General features: G+C 43.7%; 1 protein-coding gene across 1 annotated transcript; it reads right to left on the minus strand.

The window, feature by feature from the left end:
- Positions 1-1407: 1407 nt before the first annotated feature.
- Positions 1408-24191, minus strand: SF3A3 (splicing factor 3a subunit 3). The gene is made up of 17 exons (XM_044237849.1): positions 23989-24191; positions 23658-23705; positions 21951-22003; positions 21740-21845; positions 19403-19475; positions 18956-19047; positions 17402-17484; positions 16395-16533; positions 15827-15895; positions 15063-15130; positions 14801-14908; positions 13292-13361; positions 10289-10453; positions 10090-10200; positions 8821-8911; positions 2707-2762; positions 1408-1715 (listed from the first exon to the last, which is right to left on the minus strand). Exons 1-17 carry the CDS (start codon positions 24082-24084, stop codon positions 1638-1640), a joined length of 1506 nt encoding a protein of 501 aa, XP_044093784.1. The 5' UTR covers positions 24085-24191; the 3' UTR covers positions 1408-1637.
- Between the last annotated feature and the right edge of the window lie 27 nt (positions 24192-24218).

The raw sequence follows: 24218 nt of genomic DNA on the forward strand, positions 1-24218 counted from the left end.
CCGTAACAGTTGGGAAGCAGCAGGTACATCCCCGGGGAGCCCCAGTGCTGCCACTGTGCCAGAAGGAAGGCTGGAGGACGTGCCCTCCTGTTTTCCACTTCCAGGGCTTTGTTCAACTCTCTTCCCACACGGAAGGGTCTCCTTGCGCTCGAGGCCAGTTTTTGGTATTCGGTGCTTCCAGTTGCTCAATTAGATTTAATTATCCACTCACTGCGCTTCAGGAGCTCAGTCCCTGGGGAGCTTGTCCAACTGGGGTTTTAAGCAACAGAAGGAGTCAAAGCAGAAAGAAACAGGTGAGGAGGTGCCGAAAGAGATGGTTAAACCAGGAGGGAAACAGCAGTCCAGAGTGACGTGCCACAAGGGCAGGGGTGGTGAGACCTTACTGCCGTGAGGCGACCAGGGCAACATGGGAGCGTGAGGAAGAGCGCCAGTTCCGGAGCTGGGACTTTTAAGCAGATGGATTACAGACAGACAGGGGCGTCTGGGTGGCTCAGTTGTTAAGCGTCTGCTTCTGCTCAGGTCATCATCCCCAGGTTCTGGGATCAAGTCCCTCATCAAGCTCGCTGCTCAGCAGAGAGGCTGCTTCTCCCTCTCCCATTCCCCCCTGCTTGTGTTCCTTCTCTCGCTGTGTCTCTGTCAAATAAATAAATAAAATATTAAAAAAAAAAAAAAAAAAGTACAGACAGACAAACTGAAGGTCTGAGTGCTGAGGGCCAAAGGAGGCCTCTGGAGAAATCCTGTTCTGGAGGAGGCTCTGGGCTTCAGACAGTCATGCCTGTGGGCAGATCACTGCCTCCTTGGCTCCTCTAGGTCTTTTCCATGTGGGATACCAGATTCAGAGGTCAGGGCAACTGCTCAAGCCACCCGAATCTTGGTTACTTGGGGTTGGAGTACACAAGCATATTAGCCACTTCCTAGTCAAGTAGGGATCTTGCAGAAGAGACAGAGAGACAGGATCACCAAAGATTTGTACTAAACTAGCAAGCCGGTGAACTCACAGCTGGTCTTACAGCCACTGTGTGCCAGGTCGCTGAGGTGTGGGGCTGGGGCAGGCGTAGGGCTGTGGGCCCATTCCAGGACAGCTCAACTCCTTCCTGGCAAATCCTGGTGCCACAATCTTGTCCTTAGCAGAGGCCCTGGCTTGCCCTCCCCATCTTTGTCTAATACCTGCAGAACTGGCTGACTCAACTAGGGCAGGGCGTATCCTGGAGCGATGCACCTTTGGGGACAGCACAGAAAATGGGCCTGGGGAAAAGGTAAGTCAGATCTACCTAAGAGAATAAATGTAACATAACCAGTGCTCTTCAAACCTTAGTTGCCACTTAAATTGATGAGAAAGAGGTAGGGAAGTGTTAAGAACCAAAGGATTGCGTTAGTCCACGATCCTGGGCTTTAGTACAAGACACATTCCGAAGAAGGGCTGGGTTTATTTTCTGATGGAATCTTTTAATATAAAACAAAGATAAAACACATTTCAACCCTGCCATCTGCTAGCACGTCTTGTTCTTTACAAGAAGCACGCTAGACCTTAACGACTAAGTAGCAGAGTCTTTAGGAGCATTTGGTTGGGAGAAATAGAAAAAGCAGATTCCAGGGAAGCCTGGGCAAGACCCAAAGCTGAGATTCGTCCCTGAACACTACAGCAGTCCTTGTCTTTTCAGATCCTCATAGGTCTTCTTATTCACAACATTCCCACTGGAGTCTTCATACTCCTCCTGGAAGGAAAGGGGCACACTATTAGCTATGTCTCCTGGGAGAAATGTCTGGAACCAGCCTCTGGGTACCTGAGCTCACCCTGGCTTGATCTCATGGCATGCATCTAAGATAGCCTTACTCAACAGGGGTCTGCCAGAGAATCCAACCTGACTGCTCCAGGCATCCACTGCGTGCCATGATCTAACATATCCGAGGCATCTAGCATGCTACAATTTATGACCTACCTTTGGGATACCTGAGAAAATAGTCTGTTCACATCACTCTCTGTGTCTAAGATGATGAACGCTGGTTGAGAAAGGGTGACCAAAGGCAACAGTTCTCTAATGATTCCCAAGACCCTAGGTTTCTGCCCTTTCTACCGGAGACCACTGAAGGGTTGAAAGGGAGGCCGAGAAGGCTGAGCTTCCTCATTTCAAGTATAATTCTCCTTTATTTTATATACTGGAATTCTACATTACAGTTTGTAAAGGACTTCGCTGCTTTAAAAAAAAAAAGAAAAGAAAAGAAAAGAAAAAGGAATACTGGAAATCTCTGACCTAAAAAAAAAGGAACAGCTGCCACACCTCACATACACATCATTCCTTACCTCTGAAATCTGCTCTGTGGGATGACTATCTCAGGACCAACGAGGAAACACCTCATGAGACAGGCTCATCTTCACTGGGTGCTTTCCTCAAAGGAGACCTAACCTATGATATGGATTCACAACTTCTTAGCCTGTGAATCCTCGTGGCAGGGCAAGGCACTGGGTACTCCTGCTTGCCACTTCAACATTTTAAGAGCAGAATACAGTCTGTCTTAAGACACACATTTCAAGTCTGACACATGTGAATATCACAAATAAACTAGGCTTACAAGTCAAGAGCCAATTTACAGATACTGGCACAGAATACTCGCCACTACTATGACCCAGGGACCGCCTTTCTCCTCCCTTCTACAGGGTGAGGGAGCGGTCACTTGACACTCTCCCGATGCTACGTTAGCACCCACCTCGGTGTCAGGCTGCCATCGTTCTGACGCCTTCTGCAGTTTCAGCTTGGCCCACACTGCAGGATGAGAAATGAGCAGCAGTCAAGACTGGACTGAGTATCCATCAGGCAGACAGGGGTTACAACATCCCTGTCCCCATTAAGGTCCTCCTGGATGACGCTGTGCTTGAGACTTTTGCCTGCCCCGGACTGGAATTTCAGTTCTGGCCCACCCACAGACAAAACCCCCTCCATGGCAACTCTTACCACAATCTCTGCTTTGCTCTAAAAGGAAAGTTGGACCAAATATAACCAAAGACCTCTTAGAACACAGAACTGATATGCCCTCAAAGAAGTTAGTGTGTACAACCTACAGGAATTATGGGACAAACTAACCTTAAGGTCTTAAAGTTCATTACAGAAGAGAAAGAGAAAGGGAACACCAGGCTGGGTCAAATATGTTTCTTTAAAGCCTGGTGTGTAGATTTCAAAAGCTTCAGAGGAGGAAAATAAAAGATGAAATATCATGACCAAAAAATCCAAAAGATAAGATAGCTCAGCAAACACTGAAAATATTAAAACGAGAAGACGGACAGTTCAGTAAAAGTATTCCGATGAAGAGGAAAGGGACCGGATGCTTCCAGAAATGACCACAGATTCAAAGGGAGCAAAAACACATACACAGGGCAGGACAGGCACTGAACCAGGAAAGACAGACCTAACTCTGATAGACTGGTGAGGACAGGTGCACTCCCAGAAGAGAGATCCACACAGAACAGCTAGGACAGGACCACTGAGGGAGAGAGGTTAAATATTACCAGTATTAGGAATATTGATTCCTAGCTGCTTCCACATTTCCCACCAAGTAGAGTGACTCTAAACTTGACAAGATTATATTGTGATAAGCAGTGAGTGTTATGTGTAAGAGATGAATCACTAAATTCTACTCCTGAAACTATTTTGACGCTATGTGTTAACAACTAAAATTTAAATAAAGACTTGAAATATTTAAAAAAATACTTGACAAGAGTGGAAAAAATACCATAGAGAGCAAGCTGAATCCTAACACAGGGGACATGACAGGGAAACAATAGATGAGAAAGTGCTTGGCTCTGTGTACAGATGCTCGCTTCATTAACCTTTCCTTCCTTGCTCATTGCTTCAAATCTTCAAATGAGCTCAAGTCTTCAGGCCCAGGCAATACACACATTACAAGCGAACAGAAAATTTATCATGTGCTACAAGGAACCAGGGCAGTGTCATGTCACACTCTATGTCCAGGCCATTCAGGAATCCAGTCCAGAGTGGTACTATAATACTGGAGACTGGAAATACTGTTGTGACTGCCCCCCCCCCTTTTGGAGCCGTCGTGATTTTTCTTTCAGAAAAGAAATGGATGTAGGAAACTATGGATCAGTAAGGGGGATTATTCTTCAGAGGGTTCTGGAAACAATTAGAAAAGAATGGGATCACCTTGGGCGCCAGTGTGGATTCACTAAGTGAAGTGAATGAATTGATTTTCCTGTTTTTGATGAGCTAGCTGACCCAATAAAAAACCAGAGACATAGGATATCACAATTTTAGCAAAACCATTCCTCTCACTGGCAACGTCCAGAGTTCATTACAACATTTACATTTCTTATGCTATTACTGTAGATAACATGGTGGTAACTGAACTTGATGCCGTAAATTTATCAGTTAGATAAATTTGTACCTAGTGAATACTGGTCTGTAGTGACTACCCATCTAAATCATGGGGGTCTCTGGTGGCAATTTCACAGTGCTCTTTCTTTCTTTTTTTTTTTTTTTTTAAAGATTTTACTTATTTATTTGACAGAGAGAGATCACAAGTAGACAGAGAGGCAGGCAGAGAGAGAGAGAGAGAGGGAAGCAGGCTCTCCGTTGAGCAGAGAGTCCGATGCGGGACTCGATCCCAGGACCCTGAGATCATGACCTGAGCCGAAGGCAGCGGCCTAACCCACTGAGCCACCCAGGCACCCCTCACAGTGCTCTTTCTTAACTGTTTTTTCTACAACTTAAAAAAAGAAAACAAAAACAGGGGCACCTGGGTGGCTCAGCTGGTTAAGTGTCCGGCTTTCATTTCGCCTCAGGTCAATCTCAGGATCTTGAGATCAAGCCCTGCACTGGGCTCCACGTGTGGAGCACACTTAGGATTCTTTTTTTTTTAAGATTTTATTTATTCATTTGACACAGAGAGAGAACAAGTAAGCAGAGAGGCAGGCAGAGAGAGAGGAAGGGAAGCAGGTTCCCTGCTGAGCAGAGAGCCCAATGCGGGACTTGATCCTAGGACCCTGAGATCATGACCTGAGCTGAAGGCAGCGGCTTAACCCACTGAGCCACCCAGGCGCCCCACACTTAGGATTCTTACTCTTCCTCTCCCTCTACCCCACCCCACCCATTTGTGTGTGAGCATGTGTGTGCTCTCTCTCTAAAATAGTAATAATGATGATGATGATAAAAATAAAAGTTAGATTAAAAACAAATAACCATAGTTTAAATGGGAGTGCCAAATCCCTCCCTCCTGACTAAAAACTCCAGAAGGAAAACTTCAACAGAATAATCTAAAACAAAGACCAACAAGTTAATCCAGCATGAAAGCTATGCCAATGGTTACTTCCCTGTCCACCCCCTTATTAGGGAACACATCTTTTTGATGTGTTCTAGAAGAAGCAGTAACCACTTGTGCTGCTGACTCCTGGACACCCAGCTGACTGGACTACAGATGGCACTGGACCAGTTGTGTCTCCCCTTAGTCCTATAAATGGGGACACCAAGACCTACATGGAGATGGACGAAAGCAGTCTCTGAAAACTGAGGAAGGGCATCAGAGCAGGGCTAGGGTTGCCCGCATGTGAACTCAGGTGAAAAGATACAAGAAAGTGGAGAAGGTGTATATACAGAGAAGCACAGCTGAATAAGCATATTCTTGCAAAAAGGGTGGAGAGCATGCAGTTAGTTATTCCAGATGTCTACTTCGGAACCTTCAAGAAAAAAAAAAAGGACAATCCAGGTTTAATAAAAAAGAATTCTACCACCAACAGGAAATGAAAAAAAATTACAGAAACTCTAGGGGCGCCTGAGTGGCTCAGTGGGTTAAGCTTCTGCCTTCAGCTCAGGTCATGATCTCAGGGTCTTGGGATCGAGTCCCACATCGGGCTCTCTGCTCCACAGGGAGTCTGTTTCCTCCTTTCTCTCTCTCTCTGCCTGCCTCTCTGCCTACTTGTGATCTCTCTCTCTGTCAAATAAATAAATAAAGAAAGAAACTCTATATCATGAAAGAATTAACCTCCATTCAGTAATTAATCGCTTAATACTGGTGAGACATCTGGAATAAAGCCTGTCACCATCTAGTGGGAGCCAATATGTGTACAATCATTGATCTGCTATGAAAGTCAGAAAGGAAGCCAGAGAGTTACTCCAGGATACTCAAACAGAGGAACAATGCTTGGGGAAATGAGAAGGGGAGAGGTGATGATAAATTTATAGTAAATCTATGATCTGCTGAGGGTGGAGTAAAAAAGTGAAAGGACAAAATGATATTGAAATAGAGGTAAAACCATAAATGTTATACAGAGATACAAAATATTAAGGAAAGTCATGATGGATGGAAATACTGCAACAAATCAAAGAAGTGGCAGTAATAAAAATGTGTATGGGACTGATTAATCGAGACATCTGAATCAAAGGAACAGATTTTGGGGGTGTCTGGGTGGCTCAGCTGATTAAGAGTCCAACTCTTGATCTCAGCTCAGGTCATGATCTCAGGGTTGGGAGATTGAGCCCTGCATCAGGTTCCGAACTGGGCACGGAGTCTGCTTAAGATTCTCTCTCTCTCTCTTTTTGCCCCTGCCCTAGCCCCCAGAGCTTGCACTCTGTCACTCTCTACTAAAAAAAAAAAAAAAAAGAAGAGGTAGATTCTGAAAATAATTTGGCTAATGGAAAGATGGTGGAATCATGAGCCTGCCAACAATGTTCTGGAAAAAAGTAAGTTTTTCTAAAAATCTAGGTAAGACCAAGGAGAGAATCCATGACATTTCTTCCTGGAATCAATTTAATGATCAACTATTTTTATTTTTATTTATTTATTATTTATTTAATTTTAAAAAATATTTTATTTAGGCACCTGGGTGGCTCAGTTGGTTCAGTGACTGACTGCCTTGGCCTCAGGTCATGATCCTGGAGTCCCAGGATCAAGCCCTATGTCAGGCTCCCTGCTTGGTGGGGAGTCTGCTTCTCCCTTTGATCCATCCCCCTCTCATGTTCTGTCTCTCTCTGTCTCTCAAATAAATAAAAATTTTAAATTAACATATAATGTATTATTTGCTTTGGGGGTACAGGTCTGTGAATCATCAGTCTTACACATTTCACAGCACTCACCATAGCACATACCCTCCCCAATGTCCATAACCCAGACACCGCATCCCTCCCCCTAATAAATCAAATCTTAAAAAGAAATAAAATATTTATCTATCAGAGAGAGAGAGAGAGAGATAAAGAGAGCGTGCGCACAGGCAGAGGGAGAAGCAGGCTCTTCAGTAAGCAAGGAGCCCAAGGTGGGACTTGATCCAGGTGTCCCAACTATTTTTATTTTTTAAACATTTTATTTATTTAAGAGGCGCCTGGGTGGCTCAGTTGCTAAGCATCTGCCTTTGGCGTCTGCTGGGCAGAAGGCCTGCGTCTCCCTCTCCCACTCCCCCTGGTTGTGTTCCCTCTCTTGCTGTGTCTCTGTCAGATAAATAAATAAAGCCTTAAAAAAAAAAAAAAAAACTTAAAAAAAATTTTTTGTTTATTTAAGTAATCTCAACACCCAACATGGAGCTCAAATTCACAACCCTGAGAGTCACATGCTCATTCAATGAAGCCAGCCAGGCACCCTGACCATGAACTCTTTAATTGGTGAGGGTGAGTGAAAGGAGGTAGTCTAGCACTGTGGGAAGAGAAAAGACTCTGCCGTAGGACATGGGTTTGATCCCTGGGTTTTTCCCATTTACAAGGTATGGGACCTGGAAAAAGTTACCTAACTTTCCTCTTCTGAAAATGCGGGTGACCTACTACCTCAATCAACTATATAATTAAAAATACTCTTTTAAATAATTTCTTAAGAGTCAGAAATAACATCTTTAATAAAGTCTCAATATAACATATCAATAATGGATATTCCTAATGGATTTCTGAAAGAATGACATCTGGTTCTACATGCCTCTATTAAAAATAATAAAGAAACAAACAGAAGAAAGTTCTCATCTAAAGACTTAAGAAAGGAATAAAAAATCCCTGAGATTACAGAAAGTATTGGCAGGAAAAAGAATATAAAACACAAGAGAAATGAAGCACTTGGTTTCTACTTTGTCATGATGAATCAAGGCATTTATGGGTTATTAACTGGAAAATCTTTCTACGCTGGTCCCTTTGTATGAAGAAATAACCTATTTAAATATAAATAGTTTCAAATGACAAAAGAGAATATAGTGGTAATTCCATCCATTTTATGTCCTCAATACTGTTTTGATCCTTAAACCTGACAAGTGATTCAAACGAAAACAAGAAGCACATCTTTTATTTACAGACACAAATATAAAACTTCTGAGGAGAATCCTAATAGGATAAATAACGCATTGAGAGTATCCACCCCCAATACAAAAGAATCCAGGAATGCTGTTTAATCCAATGCTGGATAAAAAAGAGTGGTAAAGGTGCAATCTTTCTCTTGTGCAATGTGATTAATAAAACCATCAGCCAATCTTAAAATCAGTGTAGATGAACAAGCATCATTCCCTTGGAAAACACCAGCCAGGTAAGAATGACCTATCACCTACTTCTATTTAATTTAACATAAGACTTGGGGAAAATGCTAAGGATCCTATCCATGGAACAAACAAACATGAAACAAAATTAATCAAAGTATCACTTTTGTTTTAGCAGTTGGCATGAGTGTAAGCTTAAAATGTTATCAATATCAATCTCAAGGAATGAGGCAAATTGCAGGACATAAAAATATACACATATCCACAACCTGCTGCCCCTAGCCCTGGATACACCAGGGTACTGGGGGTAGTGAGCTGTAGGACTGGCCACTGATCTGGTGTCTAGGGAAGGGGAAATAAAGCATACTTACAGGAGACAGCATCTTCGATCTGTGTCACATTAGCAAAGTGGGCCGTGTTTGGGATGCCCAAACACCTCATGCCATGGGCATGACGCCACTCCTAGGAGAAGAGAGAAGAGAAAGGAGGTGAAAATGAGAAGTAAAAGGCTGTGAAATGGGAATAACTGAACACAGGGCACGAGCTCCACTCTATTCATAAACCCTAACTTGACCCTTTGCAAAAGACTCCACCTAATGGCAGCATTCCTTCTGCGGCTCCCGTTTGTAAACAGCTGGCCACGACTGATAAGGGGCAGTTATTTCAAAGCAGCATTGCATTGTTCTCCTCACTCGGCTGGTTTCTCAAACCAAGATCCAGATCTAATAATAGTCCAGACAAAACCTGTGTCAAGACCACAGCAAAACACCACCACTCTAACCAGAGGCCTCCCACACAGCCCCCACCACCAGCGTGAGTAAGCACGACGGACGGCAGGTCACCTCTGTAAGTAAGGGCGAAGACTGCTCACCAGGCATAAGCAGGGATGTGCAAGAGAGCACGGAGAGCCAACGACAGCTTGGGCTCACGGATGGCAAACGGCATGGGCTTTATCTTGGCCACCAATTCTAATGTACTAGAGGGAGTACTGAGAAAAACTCAGAGATGACTCGGGCTCAAGAGAAAAGACCCAAGTGATATGGATGTCTGAGGAAGGAAGCGAGGAGTTCATATACATTCTCTGCCCTGGGTCTAGCAAATCTTTCCATTTGTAAAACTTCCTTCTGAGTACGAAGAATCAAAGGCAGAAACACGATAAGGATGAATCCACTCTCTGGAGTACTACCCAGATAAGGCCTTTTCTCAAGAATTGCTTGATAAATGTCATCCTCTTAGCTCCTGTTTTTCAAAGAGGCAAACACCCATTTAAGACACAAAGAAGGAGGCAGTCAGTCCCTTCTTTGGTCCTGTGTACTAGCAGTGGGTAGAGAGCTGAGTGAGGAGTCAGAGGATGGTCTAAGGTGCTGACAGAAAGATAAACTGAGAGAAGTATAATACGCACAAGCAAACCGAAATGAATTTCAAATAGCAGAGTGCCAGAATGCCTCCAGAAACCATCTTAGGCATTATTCTAGCTAGCAGGGTGCCAAAGGTCAAATGCCACATGCTTGACTTTAGATCCACTCCTTGCTTCTCTTAAGCTCTGGACACCAGCGCTACTCTCGGGGTGTTCCTATCCTCTCTAAAAGCTGCATGTTTCATATTTTAATTTCCAGGAGAAATGGCTCTGAATTCCTTACAGCAAAATGCCGCTGGAAAGCCTTGGGACCTCGGTAGGTGTAATTTCCACAAATCTCACAGTTATAGTTGATGTTTAGACCATGAAGCTTGTACAGCCAGTAGGGAATAGGCTAAAAGAAATCAGAGAGGAAATAGTATTAGACTCATGTCCGCTTCCTGAACGGGCGATGGGAAGGAAGGTGGTAAGTAGGCACGTACTTTGCCATCCCAGCCAAGGGGCAGGTTCTTGGGGTTGTAAATGATCTCATTCTCTTCGTCTTCACTTTCACTCTCACTTATCTGCTCTTCCTCTTCTTCTTCTCGCTCTTCCCCGGTCCTTGCCTGCTTACGTTGTACATTTTCATGAGTGAGATGTCGCTGTTCCTAAGTCAGGTCCAGAAATGAAAGGGAAGTCAGAGAAAAGTAGTGAAGAACAAGAAGGGCAATTTTCTACAACTCTTGCTGACCCCTTACCTTCCAAAGATACGGTTTTCTTTTTTTTCTTTTTTAAAGATTTTATCATTTGACAGACAGAGAGCAAGAAAGAGCGAGCACAAGAAGGGGGAGGAGAGGGAGAAGCAGGCTCCCCACCAAGCAGGGAGCCGGATGAGGTACTTGATCCCAGGACCCTGGGATCATAACCTGAGCTGAAGGCAGCCGTTTAACCGACTGAACCACCCAGGTGCCCTGGATATGGTTTTCTTACTTGTACAATAAAGGGAAAATCTTGCCTTCTTATCAAAACTCCTTATCAATAGGCTCTCCCTGATCCTGAAGGAAAAAGTCAAAAGTTTTAGGTCACTTGCCTAAGATACTCATCTTAGGCCATGGTCATCTTAGGCCATGGACTAATGCAGAACAACGGAGAACAAAGTCTTTTCTGTCTCTAAAAATATTTCCTTACCCAGTCCGTTCTTCTCCTTCCTTACCAAGAAGACAACCTTCTAACTTGCCCTGAGTCTCTCCTCATTCCAGTCCAACTTCCATTTTTCCCGCCAAATTTATGTACTTTTAAGAGCCCCAATCTAATGTTATACTTTAAAACATTTTGTCCTTTTTTTTTTAAAGATTTTATTTTTTTTATTTTTTATTTTTTAAAGATTTTTTATTTATTTGTCAGAGAGGGAGAGAGAGCACAGGCAGACAGAATGGCAGGCAGAGGCAGAGGGAGAAGCAGGCTCCCTGCTGAGCAAGGAGCCCGATGTGGGACTCGATCCCAGAACGCTGGGATCATGACCTGAGCCGAAGGCAGCTGCTTAACCAACTGAGCCACCCAGACGTCCCTAAAGATTTTATTTATTTGACAGAGACATAGCGAGAGAGGGGGAACACAAGCAGGGGGAGTGGGAGAGGGAGAGGCAGTCTTCCTGCTGAGCAGGGAGCCCAATTCAGGGCTCAATTCCAGGACCCTGGGATCATGACCTGAGCCAAAGGCAGACACTTAACAACTGAGCCACCCAGGCGCCTCCTGTCTTTCTACAGTTTTATTTATTTATAAAAGTATTTTTATTTATTTGACAGAGATAGACACAGCAGAAGAGAGAACACAAGTGGGATGACTAGGAGAGGGAGAAGCAGGCGACTCGGGGCTCGATCCCAGGATCCCAGGATCATTACCTGAGTAGAAGGCAGACCCTTAACGCCTGAGCCACCCAGATGCCCTCTTTCTACTATTTAAAGAACAAAGTCCAAATCTCCAACATAACTGTCCAAATTATTCTCTGACTACTCCCACCCTTACAAGGTACACTCCACACACACTGGTTTTCTTCTCATTATGTCCTAATATCTGTTTTCTCTCCATGATGTTTTTACCTTCATCCTTTCTGTTTCTTCTTTCTAGAACATTCTTTTTCCCGCTTTCTACTTAGAAAGCTTAGTCTCAATGTGTCACAGCACGCACAGCACTGCAGTCACTTATCTCCCCCCACCGCAAAGTGGCCTTTTCAAAGTCAAGAGGCATGTCATACTCACTATCGTATCCAAGGATTGGGCAAAATGTCTGGAAACCAACAGGCATCAATAAATGGTAAGCCAATTGTAAAAATCCTATCAGTACATAACAGGAGCAACTTCTAAAAACCATTCCGGCTGAAACTTTAGAGAGTGGTGCCACCTCCTGGCAGGGAAGGCAAAATGCTCTCAAAGGAGAGAACAAAAAGTAGTCAGAACATCTTGGGTCATAGGTACAGATTAGCCTCCCAATCATCTTTAGAGGACTAGCAACTCAGACTGCTGTCCATAGTAACAGCCAGGTTCACTGTGGAGAATATTAGTGGCCCTAGTGTCCAACATTCTAACTAGCCCTTTAGTGAAAGCAGCTGGGAACCAACAAGTGACCAGTTATATAGCTAATATATGCATGTATATTATACGCATATATAGCTATTATATACCTCAAACAAAGGCAGAATGAAAACACCCAGACAACTGACAGGGACATGTAAACAAGCTATCTGAGCCAGAACTATCACTTAAAACACCATCTGAACATCTATAAAGGGAAAGGCTCTGAGAGCAGTTGAAAATTGTACAGACGCTCTGAAAGGCTGCTCTTCTGCAGGACTCCCAGAGATAGTGCCCATCTTTTTCTTCTATCTTCTCTTGCCTGAAAGAGCGATTTCCCTTGTATTCCATTTCCTTTCTCTCTGAGATAAGCATCCTGTCTGGTGAGGCATTTTCCCACTCCCAACCCACCCTTGGCTCTTTCTTGAAAGAATATTCAAGAATCTGCTCATAGCAAGCTTTGTATACCACTAGCATTCTAGCCCTAGCAAATTCCTTGTTATCTTCTGAATATGTAAGTAATGTCTTTTCATAGCAAGTTATACCTGAAACGCTGCTCTAAGCAGACTTCCTTCTAATGCCTTTTGAGTATCTGCTTCCATCTCCTAGATATATTCAGGAACTTCTAGGTATATTCCGGAATGCAAAGAATCTACACCATTCTGGATACTACGCTGAGAGGGTTGTCTGTTCTTTCTGCTTGGCTTCATGGCAACTGAGCAACCTTGGGAATATCACCCAAAAACAGGCACCTACGAACAGAACGGAACCTCACTGAAGGGTCAAGTATCTGAGAGAACCTTACTTTCTGCTGAACTAGTTTAAAACCTACCCTTCTTCTTTCGTTCCTAAAAAAAAAAAAATCCTGTGAGTTCACATTTCTCTGATTCCCACACCTTATAGTATTTACTGCTCTCAGCAGAGTCCATTACTCACCCCAAGAATCTCTACATATTCATAGATCTGGGCTTCTAGGAAAGCAATGTCTTTGTTCCTCTCAGTGTCTCTGGAAACAAGAAAAAAGGTGTATCACTCAAGGATTCTTTCACCCAAAGCCTTATCCCATGTCTGGGAACATTTATTCCAAGTGTGCATTAAAAACTACAAGCATGTGACAACTGTTATGCTGTGAAAGCAAATGCTCTGTTCAGCTCAGGACTTGCTGATGGAAGGGATTGAGGTTATTTCTTGGAATGCATGGAAGCTGCCTCTCTAATCTCATTCTAGAAGACATAAAACACATCAAGACACTTAAATTTCCATCATTATAATCTACAAAGAAAATGTAGCAGAGGAGACAATCTCTGGGACAGACTTAGGCCCAAATTCTGATTCTTAGTACTTAGTAACTATAAGATAGTGGGGATATGCCTTAACTTTTCTAAGTCCGTATCTGCAAAAGATCAGGGTAAAAGCTACTTTTCTTTCTTTTTTTTAAAAAACCCGCATCGGGCTCTCTGCTCAGCAGGGAGCCTGCTTCCCTTCCCCTCTCTCTGCCTGCCTCTCTGCCTAATGTGATCTCTCTGTCAAATAAATAAATAAAATCTTTAAAAAAAAAAAAAAAAAGATTTTATTTATTTGACACAGAGCACAGAGATCCCAAGTAGGCAGAGAGAAAGAGGGGGAAGCAGGCTCCCCGCTGAGCAGACAGTCCAATGCTGGGCTCGATCCCAGGACCCCGAGATCATAACCTGAACCAAAGGCAGAGGCTTAACCCACTGAGCCACTCAGGTGCCCCTAAAAGCTACTTTTCAGAATTATAAAGCGCACGTTAAAAAAAAATACCCTGTACAAGCATGAGGCTCAAGAAGAGATTTAACTACAGGGACGAAAGGTACAGCACAGGGAACACAGCCAACGGCACTGCAATAGGTTCTGTGGCAACAGATGGCAGGTATGCTTGTGCATGGCACAACGTAGAGTTGTCAGATCACTACCTTGTACACCTCAAACTAATGTAACACTGTGTGTCAACCATACTATGATTTTAAAAAGATTCAATTATCACTAGTAAAAACAAACTTAGAAAAATATTTTTGGAACCTATTTAGCTTCCATAGCCTCCTGAGGTAACAAAAAGTACCTAGAGAGGCGCGTGGGTGCTCAGTTGGGTCAGCTCAGGTCGTGATCCCAGGGTCATTGTAGGAAGCAGGAAGCCTGCTTCTCCCTCTCTGCCTACTTGTGTTCTCTGTCAAATAAATAAATAAAATCTTAAAAAAAAAAAAAAGTACCTAGAGCTGTTTTAACATTAACCCACTCTCAATCACCGGAGCACAAACTGTTCTTGGTGTATAACAATGATGGCGCTCTCTACCATTTGCACAGAAAACGGCAAACTGTATCTCTCTGAATCAATAATGGTGATAAACTCGGTTGCTGCGGTAAAAATTCTCCGGGGAATAACATCTTAGAACTGTCCACAGAGATGCCACCCCAGCCACTCACCGCTTGGTGCCTTTTGACTTGGGATTTTTGGCAAACAGGGAGGTGTCAAGTGACTCCAGGGACTTTCCTTTGGTGCTGAAGAGCCTCTGGGCTCGCTCTTCTAGGGTCCTAAGGAGACAGGAGGGGTAAAGATATCAGAGTTACTCTACCATATGGTTCTGCATACTTCGGCGGTGCGGGATAACAGAAAGAATGGCATCAGAGTCCGTTATTGTGCAAACATACAGTAAACTGGGACAGTTCTGAAAAAGCAGTCTCTTACCCACCACACTTCAAGCCTAACGCTAAGAGTGCAGATTTCAATCTGTCCAGACCCAGGGAGGCCAACTCCTACATAAAAAATAAAGAGCCAAGTTACAATTTCATATAAATAGACTTTGAGAAACAACAAATGCTTAAGCTTAGGTCTTTACAGGTGGGTGTGTGGGTGTTCTGGAAGCTGTGGCAAGACCATACATTCCATAGCCAATAGCTAGCACTCAGCTCAGACTCTCCAAAGTCTGAGTCTGTGGTCTAGTTCATATGCAATCATACTGGTAGTGACTACCTCCACTCATAAGTCTCATAAAGTTTATACTTTTCTTTTTTTTTTTTCCAATTTATTTATTTTCAGAAAAACAGTATTCATTTTTTCACCACACCCAGTGCTCCATGAAAGCTGTGCCCTCTATAATACCCATCACCTGGTACCCCAACCTCCCACCCCCCCCGCCACTTCAAACCCCTCAGATTGTTTTTCAGAGTCCATAGTCTCTCATGGTTCATCTCCCCTTCCAATTTACCCAAAAGCACATACCCTCCCCAATGTCCATAACCCTACCCCCCTTCTTCCAACCCCCCTCCCCCCAAGTTTATACTTTTCAAAGTAGATGGGTAAACTTTTTTCTTTTTAGATTTATCATTCCATATTTTTTGTAGATGCCTGGTTCTAGGAACTGGTGTCTTACCATGGCATTAGAAACAGACTGAGTGGTTTCTCTGAGGAGTGAACATGTGGGGCCAGTATAGTTACTAAAGAGAACATACCTCCCAGGAAGAGAATGCAGAAAGGTCAAGATGGGCTCCAGCATGAGTCAGGGCACTGCTTGTCTCTTTCTGGCAAGAACAACAGTAAGATCCAGGTTTAAATGAAGACAAGGGAGCCATCTATCTACATTACCAGGTGGCAGATGGCCTCTTTCTTATATGCATGTGTGACTATGAATTGAATTCCCATAAGAGCAGAGCCAAAGACAAGATCGTTCTTTCTCTCCCTGAGAGTTCAGGAAAACCCAAGTTTATCACCAGGACTGAAAACACATGATGGAGATTCTAGCACATAATCTTTGCAGTTTGGGGTCAATAAGAACCACACAGCAGTAATGACATAGCTGGCAAAAATGCTAGGCTCGGCCAATGGCAAGGAGGCCCTGACAAATCTCATTCCAAAGCATGCACGGCAAGAATGTCTGACATATGTGGCAGGGGACACCTCACAGTCACACTTATCCCGAGGGATCAGCAGCTAATGCCCTAAGGCAGAGGCTCAGTATTCAAGTAAAACTATTAATCCAATTCCTCTGCATGTCCTCTCCCCTACCCCACTAAAGCTTACCGGCCATCCAGGAAAGGTACCATTCTCCCATTTCTTCTCAAATTCATTCTGAATCTTCCCAAAAAGTTCATTCTGATCTTGGAGGGGCTTCACTCGATCTGTGTAATCTTGAAGGTACTCAAGCAGCATCTCCAAATATCTATACAGGAACAATACAGAGAAAACAGAGTATTTTTTTATATACTGTTATACCCCATAAAATAAAATTCCAGTGATACCAGTTTTTAAAAGTAATACTAATTTTTATTATTATTATTTTTTAAAGATTTATTTGTCAGAGAGAGAGGTGAGAGAGCGAGCACAGGCAGACAGAGAGGCAGGCAGAGGCATAGGGAGAAGCAGGCTCCCTGCCGAGCAAGGAGCCCGATGTGGGACTCGATCCCAGGACGCTGAGATCATGACCTGAGCCGAAGGCAGCTGCTTAACCAACTGAGCCACCCAGGCGTCCCAAAAGTAATACTAATTTTTAGAATGAGCTTACAATTGAATTTTTTCTTAACACATCATCTTGATTTTGACCTTTCTGATCTCATTTCATCATAATTTCAAATGATAAAATCTTATTTAACTCACATAAAAGAAGTTAGGTAAAGAGAAAATGAGGAAGAGAGAAAGTCAGTAGTACAGATCACAAACCACAGGCATAAAAACACACAAAAAACCTTTCCATCTGTACAACAGTCATGCACCTCACTTCGGTCACAATAAGAAATGCTAATCTTTTTGTTAAACTCAAGGCACAGATCCCTGAATGAGACTTCTTTCTACAATGAAACAAATTTAACAGCCTCCATGTAAAATCACAGATGTGCCAACGATGCACATTCTTCCAGAGCCAGAGTAAGACACATGTTTAAAACTGGCATTCGAAATCTCTCTCCTTCAATAAACGTGGAAGCCATTTGTGTCCTTATTTCAGGCAATAAAATTCAGAACTCTGCCATCAAATCTTTACATTAAATAACCTAATCAAATCCAGGAGAGGCCTAGAGGCTAGCAATGCCTACCTCTTATATTCGGCATTCTTCCTTTCTTTAGGAATGTCAAATAACTGGTCAAAGATGGAGAGATACGTGATATAATCCAGCTTCTGAAAAAAGAAATGACAAGAGATCCAGTTAGGGGTTTGCACCAAGTTGCACTAGAGTCTCTAATAAATGAGATCAAAACTGAGTGTTGTCTAATAAAAGGACCAGCTCATCTTAGTCTTTGCTTGCCCATGACTTAATTTCTACACGACCTGGGGTGTGAATGCCACTGCACTGAGCAGACTTATCAGACATGCAATTAACTGAAAAATAAAGATCAAATCAATCAACAGTAAATGAAAGAAACATTTGTCCAACACTAACTGAATGCAAACCGAAGGCTCTGACACCCACTACATCCTAAACTAAGGTTCTGAAGTGCCATTTGTTCACTCATGGCGTCACTTACTGAGCATCTTTGGACCAAGTATGTGGATACAGATGAGAACAAGACAGATATAGGACCTGAACTCTTGGAGCTTAAAGTACAGTCACTTGAGGGGCGCCTGGGTGGCTCAGTGGGTTAGGCCGCTGCCTTCGGCTCAGGTCATGATCTCAGGGTCCTGGGATCGAGTCCCGCATCGGGCTCTCTGCTCAGCAGGGAGCCTGCTTCCCTCTCTCTCTCTCTGCCTGCCTCTCTGTCTACTTGTGATCTCTCTCTGTCAAATAAATAAATAAAATCTTAATAAAAAAAAAATAAAGTACAGTCACTGAACTTTTGGGACATTTCCTCACAACTCCATGAGGATCTTAATCATACACCTTCTTGTGACCTTTCTGAGACTGTCATACTGGATCCCAAATCTTGTGATAAAAGACACTTTTGCAGGCAGAGATTATATTTCCATATTTTTCACATACCTACTACGTGTGTCTATTGCAGGGGCTCACTGTGAGTCTTTTAAAAAAATATTTTATGTTTATAAAAGCAAAATATGTATCAATAAGCAATAAAATTTGTTAGTAAAATAGTATGCTTGGGGCACCTGGCTGACTCAGTCTATAGAGCATGTGACTCTTGATCTCAGGGTCTTGAGTCAAGGCCCATGTTGGCTGCAGAGTTCACTCAAAAAAATAAAAATAAATAGGGGCACCGAGGTGGCTCAGTCGGCCGAGTGTCCAACTCTTGGTTTTAGCTCAGGTCATGATCTCAAGACTGTGAGATGGAGCCTGTGTCAGACTCTGGTGTCAGTGCTCCACAGGGAGTCTGCTTAAGATTCTCTGCCTCTGTCCCTACCCTGTGTGTGCATGTACACACACATGCACTCTCTCTCTAAATATATATTTTTTAAAAATTTAAAAACTAAAAATAAGACTGTTGTATCCACTATAAATACCTTTCATTTTACATACTATTTCATTCCAAGAAAGCCCATTACGTCTTTTCTAATGGTTACAAAACACAAGGTAGTTTAATTGCTCTCTGTCCAGAAGCCCCAGCCTGCCATCCCGACCCACCTCTAGAATCAGAAGCACTGTCATCCCGTGTGTCCCCCGTCCCCCATACCCAACCACCACCACCACTGGCCCTACCTCTGAGGCCTTTAGGTTAATGTATTTGAGGTAACAGTCATGGAGATCAAGATAACGACCATAGCCCTCTTCATCTGTGAACTCGACCAAGTCTAAAAGAATCAAAGATATATCAGTGATTCAGACATTAAAGACCACTTCCTTGTATGTGGCTCTTCAAATGGATGGCTAGTTGTCTGTGACACGACATAGCCCTTCACCCAAATGTCCTTGTCCTCCCTATGCTCAGGAAGTCAACAGACCTCAGTTTTCCAGGCCAGTGAACTTGAGCAAGGGTAGTACAGTGAGTATTTTGTTCAAGTCCAATTTAGGACATCAATCCAGCTGAGAACATGGCAATAAAATTTCTCTGGGGCTCTGTTTTCCAGGGCTCGGAGGGAAAATCTAAGCTCTGTCATGAACCTGCACTTTTGTTAGTGCTCGAGAGAAATATTGAAACCTACTTACTTTGTGCTTCTTCACTTGGATTCTCTCGAGCCTTCAGAAGCTCCTCAAATTCCACTGACATTGGCACACAGATCTGAAGGGAAGAAAGAAAAATTCAGACGGATTTTTAATAAAAAAGTTGCAATGCTGCAGAAATGGGCTATATAGTAAGTTAGACTTCTGATGTTTGAGACTTGATTTTCATTAGGAGCCTACTATTATTCCGCAGTTACCTTGCTTTTTTCTTTTCCTTTTTTGGTATCATTTGACTAAAAACTCCTAAAGTAACACATGCTCACAAAAACCAAAGTCCCCCTTTAGCACTGTTAAGAGACCTTTTTATACCATCTGTTTCCAAATTTTGCTCAACATTAGGATTACCTGGGATATTTAAAAAAAAAAAATCTTAAAAAAAATTAAAATATAAAAATCCCCAAAGGATTTAAACATATCCTACAAAATTTGCAAACCACTATTCTGTATATTTAAATACATGCATATGTACATGCACCTACAGGCAAGTGTAAGGTGTTTATTTTTTCACATAAGTGGACTTTTTTCCCTTAGTATACCTTGAGCATCCTTCTAATCCTTTTTAAAAACCACCTATTTCCGGGCGCCTGGGTAGCTCAGTCCTTAAGTGTCTGGATCCCATGGTCCTGGGATCAAGCCCCGCATCAGGCTCCCTGCTCTGTGGGAAGCCTGCTTCTCCCTCTCCCTCTGCTGCTCCCCCTGGTTGTGTTCCCTCTTTCACCGTCTGCATCAAATAAATAAATAAATAAATAAAACCAAACCATTTATTTCTTATCACCTTTCTAACAAGGCTAGAATAAGGTTAACATACCAGAATGGTACTCATGTCTTCTCTCTTAGCAAGATGCTTGATGCTTAAAGGGGTGGGAAGACTTCTGCTGGTGTGAGAAAGTGCCCTCATCCATCAAGTCAACCTCAAACATTAAGTCTATGAGCTAATTATCAGATCTAAATCACAAGCTTTTTTTTTTTTTTTTTTTTAATTTCATGCCTGACCCCAGTCACTTAACTTGTACCCATAGGACACTTCTATCTATATAATGTATAACATCACCTGAAAAGCAACATATATAAAAATTCATTCCCACTTCAAGTGGGTTACCTCTTTATCTTCCCCAAGGGAACAAACAACTTCCCAGTTACACAGTCATGAAAGCTCAGAATAATCCATAACCGACCCCTTTCCACATCTGCTACAGCCATGGCCTTGCTCCCTTCCACCCCTAGAACTTCTCCTGAGGCACCTGGTTGGCCCATTCGTTAAGCATCTGCCTTCAGCTCAGGTCATGATCCTGGGGTCCTAGGACAGAGCCTGGCATCGGGCTCTCTACTCAGTGGGAAGCCTACTTCTTCCTCCCCCATCCCCCACTGTGTTCCCTCTCTCACTGTGCCTCTGTCAAATAAACAAAACAAAACAAAAAAACTCCTCCCCCTAGAACTCTGGTCAGTTGTTAGTGTTCAATCACTTCTAGATAATTGGGATATAATCCCTATTCCTTATACTATTTCAATACAGTGGGGTACACATTCACTGTCATAAAATATAATCAGATCATAAAGATTAATTTCAAGGGAGGACTGGATAAGGAAATATACTTCATGAAAAAGTTGGCCTCTGGGCTAAACGCTGACAGTATAATGATCACTGTTAAGTAAGTACAGCCTCTTTGTGTTAGATGGATCCCCTAGGTAGCAGATTTTAAGACAGAGTTAGGAGTGCAAGGATTTTATTGGGGGTAATGCCTGGGAAAGATAAAAACCAAGAGAGAGGATGACTGGGCAGGGATAGCCTACACTGTGATTCAGACCAAGTCTTTACCTTCCCAGTGGGGAGCTGAGGAGCAAAGAATGCTCATTACAAGAGTTTTGCACTGAATGGAAATATCCAGGCCATAGTATCTTCACTTGTGCTCTATCCCTGGCTGGGGCTACCCAGGAAGAGTGTGGCCTTGGCCTAAAGATGAGGGGGAAACTGGAAGTATTGGAGTTACAGGATGTCACCTAAATGGTTCTTTTTTTTTTTTTTTTAAAAAGATTTTATTTATTATTTGACAGAGAGATCACAAGTAGGCAGAGAAGCAGGCAGAGAGAGAGGGGGGAAGCAGGCTCCCTGCTGAGCAGAGAGCCCGATGCGGGGCTCCATCCCAGGACCCTGAGATCATGACCTGAACTGAAGGCAGAGGCTTTAACCCACTGAGTCACCTAGGCGCCCCTAAATAGTTCTTTTGAAGGGACATCTGAATGGTGCACTTCCATCCTCCTTATGCCTTTCCTTCAGTATGCTCTTCAAGCAGGTTTGGAAAAAATACTTTCTGAGTATCATACCTCATTTGGGTGTTTCCGATGGAATTCCTTTATTTGCTTGAGTCTATTATAAAACTCGGCAAATTCATTGGGTCCTGAAATGGCATTGAGTTCCTCCTTTCGTAATCTGCAATACCAGAAAAAATTCAAAGAACACAGTGCACAAAATCAGTCCTTGAAGCATGGCTCTTCAGAGGTGCTAACTCCTGGACTAGAAGTGACTATCACTTACCCATCCTTATCATCATACAAATCCCGCAGGTTCCCACTGACTTCCATGTACCTCTGAAAGATAAACACAAAACTCATCAGAACAAAGCAATCTGGGATGCCTGGGTGGCTCAGTTGGTTAAGCAGCTGCCTTCGGCTCAGGTCACGATCCCAGCGTCCTGGGATCGAGTCCCACATCGGGCTCCTTGCTCCGCAGGGAGCCTGCTTCTCCCTCTGACTCTGCCTGCCACTCTGTCTGCCTGTGCTCGCTCTCACTCGCACTCTCTCTGACAAATAAGTAAATAAAATCTTTAAAAAACAAAAAACAAAAAAACAGAACAAAGCAATCTGTACAACCACAGGGCTAAGCAACCAACAGAGCTCACTAGTCAAGGCCCAGGGAAACCCTGAGAGATGTTAAAAGTTCCTAGTCTCTTTTCAAAACTTTTGGGACCAGATTTGCTTCAGAATTTGGAATTTCTAAGTTGGGAAAAATATTATATATCAAGTAACATCCCTGCTGGAATCTGGGACACCTATTAATAATTCTGCAGTAAAAATTATGCATTATTTAATAAATGGGCTAAAGACCATCCAAAGCTTATCTGTTAAGGTCAGGGTTTTGCTGCCAAATGAGATCAAGTCAGATGTTGCCACCAAGTAATTACATCCCCCCACGCCCCCAAAACCACAAAGAAAATCTTTGTTTTCACAGTATTTCGGATTTGGGAATTTAAATAAGGAACTAGAGGCTAACAATACTAATTATCTTCTGCGAATTGGAAACTCTGATTAGGTCTTCCAATCCTTTCTAAACAGACTTCAAATACATGCAAAAACAGAAAGCATTTTGTATAATGAACCTTCATTTACCTATCACTCAGCAGTTAGCATCAACATTTGATTCATTTCCTAAAAGTACAAAATTGAACTATTACTAAGCAAACCTGGTTTGCTAGGTAAAAATTTCAAAATGGTATTCTGAGAGGGGTGCCTGGGTGGCTCAGTGGGATAAAGCCTCTGCCTTTGGCTCAGGTCATGATCTCAGAATCCTGGGATCCAGCCCCGCATAGGGCTCTGCTCAGCGGGAAGCCTGCGTTCCCCTCTCTCTCTCTGCCTGCTTCTCCACCTACTTGAGATCTCTGTCTGTCACATAAATAAATACTTTTTTTAAAAAATGGTATTCTGGGGCGCCTGGGTGGCTCAGTGGGTTAAGCCGCTGCCTTCGGCTCAGGTCATGATCTCAGGGTCCTGGGATCGAGTCCCACATCGGGCTCTCTGCTCAGCAAGGAGCCTGTTTCCCCCTCTCTCTCTCTGCCTGCCTCTCCGTCTACTTGTGCTGCTCTGCTTGTGATCTGTCAAATAAATAAATAAAATCTTAAAAAAAAATGGTATTCTGGGAGGAAAACACTAATACCCAACATTGGGGAGGGGGGCGGGGGTAGGGATGGTACCTTTTGTGCCCGGGCCACTGACTCCTCCTAACTATTCTTTGTACATCATTGGGCACAGGATGGTATGAATAAGAGGTCCCATTCAGGGGTGAGGAAGGACAGCTCAGCACTCTCGGGTTTGGAAGCCGCGAGGACTTCTCCAGTCAGACAACCCTCGACTGGTCCATCTGGCTACCTTTAGCTGGACTGGTCTCATACTGAGACCCCGAACCCCGCCTTCCCTCACTTTCGCAGCTCATCCCGACCCAAAGAGAGGCGGGCAACGAAGCACTCACATCTTGCATGGCCCGTGTGCGGTGGTCAGAATTGATCTGGTCCCGGAGCTGGAGAAAAGCAAACGGTGACACAGGCGCCGTTAGTCGGAGTTCTGAGGATGGAAAGGCCGCCCGAGGGCGGAGCTTAACCGCCCAGGTGTCGGCGGCTGCCGCCGAGGCCTGGGGAGTGCTGGGCTTCAGGGGTCGGTTACCACGGCCCGAGCTCGGAGAGGAAGCCCCGGAGGGAGCCGGATGGGGCGCGGGAGGGTCTCGGGGCCAAAGAAAGCCCTCCGAGGTTAAACATCGGGATGGGGCCCAGCCTCGACGTAGCCTTTGCCCAGGTCCCACTCACCGTGGACTTCTTAGTGAGCATCTCTTTGGCCATGACATCCATGAGCCGTTCCTTCTCCTCATGATACCTCCGCTGCTGCTCCAGAATTGTCTCCATTTCTCCTCCGCCTCTGCACCTCGATTCAGACCACCGACACGGCCGGAAACGACTCCAGCTACTTTGCGCGCCCGCGCCCCACACTGAGCGTCCGGGCGCACCAAAGTTCCGCGGACGCCGGAAGTGCCTCGGGG

This window comes from Neovison vison, chromosome 2, assembly GCF_020171115.1.
Source record: "Neovison vison isolate M4711 chromosome 2, ASM_NN_V1, whole genome shotgun sequence".
Taxonomy (NCBI): Eukaryota; Metazoa; Chordata; class Mammalia; order Carnivora; family Mustelidae; genus Neogale; species Neogale vison.

Excerpts from the sequence above, each read along its gene's own strand:
- SF3A3 (XM_044237849.1), bottom strand. The coding sequence starts at position 24,084 with ATGGAGACAATTCTGGAGCAGCAGCGGAGGTATCATGAGGAGAAGGAA. Across the intron at positions 23,706-23,988 it reads TGCTCACTAAGAAGTCCACG|CTCCGGGACCAGATCAATTC; the intron begins GTGAGTGGGACC and ends GCTTTTCTCCAG. Across the intron at positions 17,485-18,955 it reads TTAACCTAAAGGCCTCAGAG|AAGCTGGATTATATCACGTA; the intron begins GTAGGGCCAGTG and ends TTCTTTTTTCAG.